General features: G+C 38.5%; 1 protein-coding gene and 1 long non-coding RNA gene across 2 annotated transcripts; one reads left to right on the top strand and one right to left on the bottom strand.

The window, feature by feature from the left end:
* On the top strand, positions 1 to 2315 carry LOC137193407 (growth/differentiation factor 3). Its single transcript, XM_067604641.1, has 2 exons — positions 1 to 393; positions 942 to 2315. Exons 1-2 carry the CDS (start codon positions 45 to 47, stop codon positions 1739 to 1741), a joined length of 1149 nt encoding a protein of 382 aa, XP_067460742.1. The 5' UTR covers positions 1 to 44; the 3' UTR covers positions 1742 to 2315.
* Positions 2316 to 3864: 1549 nt separating this feature from the next.
* On the bottom strand, positions 3865 to 6495 carry LOC137193992 (uncharacterized). The gene is made up of 3 exons (XR_010930903.1): positions 6348 to 6495; positions 5701 to 6038; positions 3865 to 5269 (listed from the first exon to the last, which is right to left on the bottom strand). It is a non-coding gene; the product is annotated as an uncharacterized lncRNA (long non-coding RNA).
* Between the last annotated feature and the right edge of the window lie 3266 nt (positions 6496 to 9761).

Genomic DNA, 9761 nt, shown 5'->3' with positions numbered 1-9761 from the left:
TGCAACACTCATAGACCAAACCTTCAGCACCTGGCAGGCTCACCATGCTCAGATCACACACACTCCGCCGACTCATCTCCTGCGTGCTGCTGCTCCTCGTCTCTCTCTCCAGCTCAGGGGAGAGCCGGCCTCACGTGGCCCACGAAGGTGCACCTGATGTGGACGGAACGGACAGTCAGAGGGTCCTGCTGTTGGAGGCGGTGAAGACGGGGATCCTGGGCTCACTGGGTATGGACAGGGAGCCCCGACCAGCCCGAAAGGCCTCAGAGCAAGAGTTGAGGAAGATGCATCGGCTCTACAGGGAAAAACTGAGAGAGATGAGAACAAATTCCAGCCAGCCGATGAGGGAAACGTGGCAGCCCACCATGCCCACTGTGCTCTTTCCAGCTACAGGTGAGATATTTGTCAGAGAAGGAAGCACCATGTAGACACTCAGGCCTAATTTAGCCATTGTCACACTTGTAAAACATCATTTTGGAAAGTTTTGGAAAGCTTTGCAGTGTGAGTTTATCTGTGGACAAAAGCTATTGTACCAGTGTGGTAACAACTACTATAAATAACTGCTGCACCTATAGTTCTTTGACTTCATGGAAATGGTCTGTGTAGAGCTTAAACATATGTAGCCATCAAACTGTCCTGTAAACAAAGCAAACACATTCCTACAAGCTTTTAGAAATCATGAGCATGACTGGCACACCTTGTACGCGATGATAAACTTTAAACACAGGTGTTTTTTTTAGTAATCTCATCGATAAGGCAACCAATGACAAGACAGCTTCGAGACTCCCAATACAAGTTTAGGATTTTTCTAAATGCTTTCTTGTGTTGTCATTGTTTCTAATCCTCAGTTGTTCAATGTCATGATGTTACCTAAGTGCAAGTCTCCAACTTCTCTTCTCTTTTTTATCTCTTGCACACTTCTTCTTTTTTCTGCTTTTCAGTGGTGCCAGTGAAAGTGCTTCGGAGGGCAGAACATCCACAGACAGATCAGCGCATGCAGTGGTATAGAGCTGTTTTCCATAAGAACCCAAACATTCAAACTGAACTGACACTAGCTCGGGCTGAACTGAAGATCTCCAAGCAGAACTTAAACAAACCTACATCAGTTCAGCCTGATGTAAATCAAGAGATTAATGTTAAAGTCAGTGGGATGAACCCGGTGAACTCTGCTGCTTGGACACACGTAGACTCTGTGATCCATGCTAATGTCTCAAGCACTCAAGATGTGATGCTGGACATCAGCCCTGAGGTGGAGAAGTGGATGAGGGCTGATGGTGATCAGTCACTGGTTGTAGATGTGGGGATGGTTGTGGGTGAAAGAGATGCCCTGACAGCAAATCCAATCATTTCCCTGGAGTTAGGCCTCATGCAGCCCAAACCGGCACGGAGAAGGAGGCAGCCTCGTTCCAACAAGGAAGACAACTGCGATGAACGAGGATGGTGCTGCCGCAAGTCTGTCACCGTGTCGTTCAAAGACATCGGCTGGACAGATTGGGTGGTGGCCCCGGCTGAATATACGATGCATTACTGTGATGGCACCTGCCCCCACAACTATAAGCCAGCTAGCATGCACACGCAGGTGAAGTCTCGGATGCACCAGATCACCAAAGGCGGGACACCTCGCCCCTGCTGCGTGCCGGCAACCTACGAGCCCATGGTCATCATGCACTATGACAGCAGGGATAATTTGAAGTTGACGCCTTTTGACGACTTGATTGTCAGTAAATGTCACTGTGCTTGATGCAAGACCAGGCAAGGCCTCAAAATAAATAAATAAATAAATAGATAATAATAATAAGAGACTTTTTTACTTTAAACTCTAACCTTTGGAAAAGCATTGCCACTAGATAAAATATGTTACATGGTGAAAATATTTGCATTTAGGTGGAAAATTTTTATTCATGTTGTCATTGGTTAACTAAATTAAACATGAAACCTTCAATTTGAAGATGAGAAACATGTTACTACTGCACAGAGCTGCTGTTTTCTCTCACTTTGTGGACAAAATCAGTGGATCTGTTCATTCATAGCTTTGCCTTTGAAAATACGGTTATTTATTGTTCATTCTATTTATGATCCTTAACTTATGTATTTTGTTTTTGTTGTTTTATGTTGCAGCATATTATCTAGTGCTGTTTACTATTTAATTTAACTGTCATTTATTATTTAAAGTGCTGTATTGTTTTATGAGGCACATAGTTTAGATTTTTTTTTGCTCGTTGTCTTATGCATTTCAATAATTATGTGAACACCCCAAATAAATGTTCTGATTTATTCATACTGAACTGTTGCACTGGAATATATCCACATGTACATTTCATAATAAACGCACGTGCATGATATTTTCTCACATTTGTCATTTATCCAAAGAATTACTATCTACCACTGTAGATTATGAAGGTCAGGGTGTGCCAGAGGAATCAGCATGTAAAGATATGATAACTTCTATCTCCCATTAATGACCTTGGAACTCATTTGTCTGCAGCCTTGAGAAACAATATGATGAGTTTGCCACAGAAAAGATGAAACAGTATAAAAAGGGAAAATAAGCTGCCTGCTGTGTAAACTCTGCACTGTTCAGATTACATATCAATGACGATACTGTAAATGCATTTTCATTACAGATTATCAAAGGTTGTGTCTGTGATGTTTGCTTTTAAGTGCTGTTGAGATATGAGTTATTAGAAAAAGAACAAATAATAATGTGAGATATCCAGTGATAAGTGGAGACAAGAAAAAAGAACTCACTTTAGAAAAAGAGCTCACATAGAAGACTTAAGAGATGCAAAAAGTGCAGCTCAAGGTTTTGCAGTAAGGAAAGTAATGAGCAGAGCACCTTGATGTCTGTGAGCGAGCTGAAATGAACTGAAATCGACAGCAAGCTCTTTTGAAATGTTTGCAGTTTAATTATTCCAAGGAGTGACACCACCACCCCTGATGAGTAATTTATAGTTTTTATCTTTGAATGGCGTAAAGGTCACTCAAATATGAGCATATTTTGTTTTACAATTAATAAAGTAGATGTATTAAAGGGTGGGGCGTGAATGACCCGGAGCGACTGAATAAATATGCAGACAAATGAACAGGAGATTAATCAGCCCTGCAGACACAAATGCTAACTGTAATTACGCTTTTCTTACGGTAAAATTACACCTGTGCCCAGTAACGACTCATTCATTTCTTTGCTTTTGTCCTGTGTTACTCTTTGTTTTAAGGATGACATCCTCAGTTATCACACAACTGCGGGTGGATGTAAAGCTCTTCAATCTTAGATTCTGAAAGGTCCTGAGTTGCAGTACCACCCAAAGTATACAAGTATAAAAGAATTAGGGACAGTATTTATCAAGCCCTTCCATGTGCAATCTAAGATAGACAGCGTGAACTCTTTAGCCTCTGATGTTTGGCTGTCCCCTGTTTTTAATCCTGCTGGCTTCTCACGTAGCCTACCAGGAAAACTCTTATTGAAGAAAAACATCACAGTCTGTAAACCTCTTTGCTCATCTCCAGTCCAGAGAAACACAAATCTCACATATTATCCTGTAAGTTCTGGACAAAGCATTAAGCTCTCTCTCTCTCTCTCTGTCTGTCTCTCTCTTTCGCTCTCTCTTTCTGTATTACTGGATTTTGTCTGTGCAAAATGGTCAGCAAGAATTTCACATCCTCTTCATACGTCTGAACCACAGGCCACATATAATGGTGCCGACCTTTTCTTGTTTTGCAAGACTTGATGTTTTACTTAAATGTTAAAGGTTTCTGTGTGGTTTCTTTGATCTTCTATGTTTTTTCTGTGCATGATTCACACAATCTGCATTACACACCTTGTCTACATTTACAGTATTTGACAGATAATAAGCAGGGAAATGGTTTACTTCAGCAGGTAAATTCTTTATTTCTGTTGTCACATTTTCCCATAAATACATTTGGCTAATAACTGTAAGGGAATAGGATGGGATGACTATTGTATAACTAACAACTTTACATTTTTTTAAATTGTGGCTGATAACAATTTGTAGAACATGTTTCATAATGTTCAAAAATAATAAACTCTAGGATATCCTATTAATCTGAATCCTTTTAATATCAGTGAATGAAAACAGACTCTCAGGCAGTTAAAAAATTGTTATGAGCGTGTGTAGAAGTGGCAAAAGTGAATCGATCACATAATACAGAGGTATAAATTACCACTTTAGAACTTTTTTCTCAAAAACATGATGAATATTATATCCAGCCATTCATATAATTGTACACGTCAGCACACATATACAGCATTTTTTTCTCAAAAACATGATGAATATTATATCCAGCCATTCATATAATTGTACATGTCAGCACACATATACAGCATTTAATCATATACAGATACTCTCTGGTGGTTTTCAGCATATTCAAGTAGGTAATTGGTATTAATACATTTTTTATTTTAAACCTGTAGCATGAGAAAGCGATTTAAAGGAAACAGAATACGTGCATGACTTGACCACACAAGTATGAACAAACTGCCCACATTGCTTGTTGCTAAAGGTTAAAACGCAAATGATTCAGTAAGTCAAGACACACTAAGAGAAAGACATAAAAAAAAAAAAAATTCAATCTGCAAGTTGATTCCCTTGGATTGTTGTGAAAATGTGCTAATTAGCACAGTATGTCCAATGCAAAATTAAATTCCAAAAACAGAATGGTAGCAATCAAAGAAGTATTAAAAACAACACAGTTGACAATGGAGATGCTTGTAACAAAAACTGCCATTATTCCTAAAAGCAAAATATGGAGTTGACAGAAGTACATTTTATACTTACTGTGCTCTAAAAGCGCGTTCTACTCTTTCAATCCCTCTACACAATGACACATACATATAACTGCATCCCCTAACTTTACAGCTGATGTACAATAATAAAATATATCTCAAACATGTATATATGTATACATTTGTACATTTGAACTGAATATCTGTGCACCAGAGGGTTTTTTTGTTGTTGTTTTTTTTTGTTTGTTTGTTTTTTCACAGGTCAGCTGTATCAGAGAGCAGCAACTTCATTATGCCTTGTAACAATATATTTAGTCATTCGACAAAGCTTATGGTATGCAGTAAATGGAAATATTTTCAATATTCACGATTCAGATGTGTCTCTCCTATGAATCTGGAACAATATACACATCTTCTTGGGAGTCTTGGTGAACAGTGAGGTTACATACAGGATCATTGCCGTATATTGCATCATCTGTTAAATCACACTGCAAGTACAAGTCCTCTTCAGGTTCACCAGGTGACCTGGGGGAAAAACACAGTAAGCTTAGTGGATAATGTCTCATATCAGAAAGGACTATTCTGATGACACAAAGACAAATATTGTGTAAACTGTGCGGATTTCCTTTTCCCAGTTGTTCACACGCTATATTTATCCAAGGAAAAACTCCAGCATTGAGTCATCAGCTGAATAATAGATTTTAAATGACACGAAACAGACAAAGAGATCACCAAATTGTGTGCATATGCAGTATTACAACAGGATTGTGCAAAATGGGGAAATTCACACCGCACGCACATCTGTTTCCGTTCTGATCTCCTTTTTGATGGTTTCAAAAATGACATGTTTGGATTCAACATTTCCTCTAAATGCATCTAAACATATTTGACTGATTCCAATCTTGGAGCAAAATCAATTACTAAGATTTACAATAAAAACTTGGAGAATGGCTTACCTGCTCTGGCTGACTTTAGGCCCTTTGTAGCCAGTTTGAGTTGACAGGTTTTCATAGATCGGGGTCTGCCCCACTGACTGCTCTCTGATCATACTGGTGTACACATGGGGATTATTTTGTGGTGTCTCTATACAATCCTCCTTCACCTGGCTTTCTCTATGTCCAAACTGCAGCATGTTCCTGATTGTACTATGGTACTTGTACACGATCACTGCAGCTACGATCAGCAGTAGAAAGAAGAAAGTCAGCCCCACTGCAAGACCTACAGAGGAGCTGTCGCGACTTGGACATACAGAGGTGCTATTTCCTGAGATGCAAGTGTTATTGACACTCATGATCTGTAAATTAGACAGTTAAAATGAGTGATTGCAAAGTATTGTTTCATATTGTCTCATTTGTAATGAGTTACATTCCTCTGTTATTTATTCAAACTTAGCTAAAGTCTCATTATATTATACAGATAAACAGAATAATTAGCTAGAAGTCTGCTAGAAAGCCGAAATTATGTTTAATTAAATAAGGAATTAAAAAAATAGAAAACATTATTATTAGAATTGACAACATGTTCCAGGAAATGCTTGAAGCATTGTAAGCCAAGTCAAACAGTTTTCTGTCAAAGTGTAGGTCAATAAAAAATGTGGTCTTACCGTTCAGGGCTCTAACGCTCTAGGTCAAGGTCTGAGTTGTGGTTGAAGTCATGTAGTCTTTAATACCTCACAGTTGCAACTGAGAAGTTCCCTTTTTCTGAAATCATGGAACAGGGCTATGAAACCAGATTTCCTGTAAAAACTCTCTCTGAAAATAGACAGCTGCTGACAGGAGCTGAATTAGTGTAACATTAAACTTTTTACGACTCAAAAGAGGAGTTTGCAATCTGAGTGCTAATATTGTTTGAGGTCATTGTTTAGTATTAAATCATTGATTCTGAAAAGAAGGAAATATCATTTTCTATAGCTGAAAAGTCTGAAATGTAACCAAAAGTAACTTTTTAAAGAGTTGTGTAATAATATTCATTATCATGTGTGTCAAAGGTTTCTGCTGACAAATTAAAAGTGTGTTCATAGGAGGAGATTGAAGGTTAATCAGAACATTTATATCTTTTGCCCAGACTCGGAAAAGTAGTGTTAAGTAGTGTTATGTAGCGTCTGCGTACCTAATAATAGCTGATATGATGATATGAGATACTGACATGACACTGCTGAACTGAAAATGTGCCGCCAACACACTCTCAGACAGACATGAACAGGACCTTTACCTCCCTCTGCTGTTAGTTTCACTCCCCACATGCAGGCAACACCAAGCAAGCACGATGCATTATTACTCCCACTATAAGTCATCTGCAGGTGTTTAATGGTTAACTGTCAGGACATTTATCAGAAAGAGTGATGGAAGTTATAAGAAAAACAGAAGTGTTCAGTGGGTGTAGTTGGTAAGTGCCCACTCTTTATATTTGGGTTCATAGTTGTAGAAAACTTCTTAATAATAAATTAGATTTTTAACAATTCTTTAAGAGACCAGTAAATGCAATTGTGAAACATAAACGTGAATGTGAATGAAAATGTACCATTCTGTGACTAACAACACCTACAATATGTATATCATCCAATTTAACTGAGTGACCTCATGTTTACTGTGTTATAAAACAGAAAAAAGAAAGTATATTTAAAAAAAATACATTTTGCAAATTAACAACAACATATGAACCCAAATATAACGAGTGGGCACTTACCAACTAAACCAAATTAACACTTTTTTAAGTTTTTTAAAAAAATAATTTGTACCAAATTGCACCACCCTTTCTGTAAAATGTCCTAAAACTGAACCATTAAATACCTACAAATAACACAGAACATTTTCAGGAAATTAGAATAAAATGTAGCTGTAAAATAAAAGGTTATCTGTGATTCTCCTGAAAGACTTGGAGCTTTGAAGCATCATCATATGAATTTTTTTTCACAGCTGGTTAACAAAACTTACACATACGAGGGTGTCACCTTATTTTAATATAGAAATAAGTATCACCTCGGTGCTCTTTAAAACTACTATTCTATTAACGCTACTTCTGTCTACTCTGCAGATCTTATTGCATGTCTGCCAAACCAAGAACAGAAATCCCTCCTTCTGTTGCTCCTCCTGAGGTTTCTCACATCTATCTATTTTTTTCCTGTTAAAACAGTGTTTGTAGAGTTTTTTTTCATCTGAATGCAGACTTCTAAAAATAGAAGTTATCTTGTGATTTGGGGATAAATGTGACTTGATTCTTAGGTGTTGATTTGCCTAGTTGTGCCAAAAAAGTGTGAAGTTGTGATGAGCTTTTCTTTCCGACATTTTAATTAATATTTGGCTGAATTATTAGTGGGTTCAGCTGGGTTAACATTATCCTTTGCCAAAGTCAGTTATTGTTTGTTTAGGAGAAAAGCTTATACAAAAAATAATAGAAATGGCAACATTATGGGCTCCTATTGATCAGAAAATAGCCTAACATGTCAGATGTTCAGAGGCATTTACTCTATACAACATGCATCTGTTACTGTGCAGACAACTCACTGTTCACCACAAATGTTATTAATAGAAAGAAACTGAACACAACAAAAAAAAAGGGGGGGGGGGAGATTTTAAGACTCTCAGGTTTACGCTCTAAGGTGAAGTGAAACTTTCCCTCTGCTGTGTGCTGGCTCATGCCTCTGTGATGTTGCTGTTTGTTATGCTGTTAATGTTGCTGCATGTTTGCATAAGATAAACATTAACAATGTCTGGCGGAGTACAGCTGGATACAGGAATCCTCGACAACATGTGGCTCTCCTTATTCTCAACAGGCCATTACTAAAAGGCTCAACTTCAAGGCGCCCCCCCCCCCCCCCTCGAGGCTTATTCAGCAACAGAGTAATCCTGTGAACAGACTCCTTCCCTCCACCTGCCCTGGAGTCGCTTCCTTTTCTATGTTACCATGGTTACTTTACAACTAAATTACACTCTCCTGAATGGCGGGTGAAAGCGCTCCACTGTTTCACTGTGCCTTCAGTGAACAACTAAATAAGAAACAGTCATTTTTGGTATCTGTAGGTGGAAAACAAATGCTTGAGACATTGTTTGTTTGGTGTGAATTTGCAAGTTAAGTGCTTTTAGTGAGTCTGATACTATCATATATCAAACCCAAAGGCCTCATGGTTGTATGCATGCAGCTGTTTTTATGTCTGACAGTCTGCCGCTGCTGCAGGAACTGTAAAAGTGAAACTCCCACTGCAGTTAAGAGACAAGAGTGGACACGCAGAGATCATTTTCTTCTGATTGATGCATTTATCATCTCATTCACTGGGGAAAACATGAAAAGCTTTAACAAACACGTGACAGAAATATCCCATCATTGCGTTTTTCTCAAAAGCTCATTTATTTCCACGTGAGTAAACCTCTCACAGGAGTCCATTGGCCTTGTGTATTTATTCAGCTGGAAAGCAGGCACTGTTGTGACAGTATTTATGTTCAGTCGGCAGGAGTGCACACACACACATCTCCAAAGGAGGCAGACACACACACCACGCCACTTTCTGGCACTAAGATGTCATGCCAGAAAAATGTAGACCTCACCGGACAGGAGGGTAAACTCTTTTCCACTAATAAAACTGAAATTATTTCCTAACAAGCCCACATTCAGTTGTAAAAAAAAAGAAAAAAAAAAGGTTGACACGTCTCCATCTGGTGCCACTAACAACCATGTTTCATCATACCTGGAAGTCACTGAGAGCATCATGAAAATATCTTAATAAATTATATTGATATATAAGGACAATAATAATAATAGTTGTAGTTCGTGTTATTCTACATATTATAATGTAAATAAATGAGACACACGCGCACTCTCGTATATTCCTCAAAAAGTGCATTTTGCGGTTGTTCCGCAGTCCAGATGTGCGGTGCGCCTCCACTACACCCCCGCGCAGCGACGTGAGCACGCAGACATCACCAAGGCAGCTGCGTCAAGCCCGCCAGAGACAACCGGGAAGATACCGGAAAACAGGCGACTCTGGCTTCAAAATAAAAGTACGCTTTGTTTCAACGAAATA

This window comes from Thunnus thynnus, chromosome 12, assembly GCF_963924715.1.
Source record: "Thunnus thynnus chromosome 12, fThuThy2.1, whole genome shotgun sequence".
Taxonomy (NCBI): Eukaryota; Metazoa; Chordata; class Actinopteri; order Scombriformes; family Scombridae; genus Thunnus; species Thunnus thynnus.
This window is presented reverse-complemented; position numbering and strand designations above follow the sequence as displayed.

Bases quoted from the DNA above. Each gene is read 5' to 3' on its own strand.
- LOC137193407 (XM_067604641.1), top strand. From the start codon at position 45: ATGCTCAGATCACACACACTCCGCCGACTCATCTCCTGCGTGCTGCTG. The intron at 394-941 runs GTGAGATATTTG...TCTGCTTTTCAG, and splicing joins TGTGCTCTTTCCAGCTACAG to TGGTGCCAGTGAAAGTGCTT.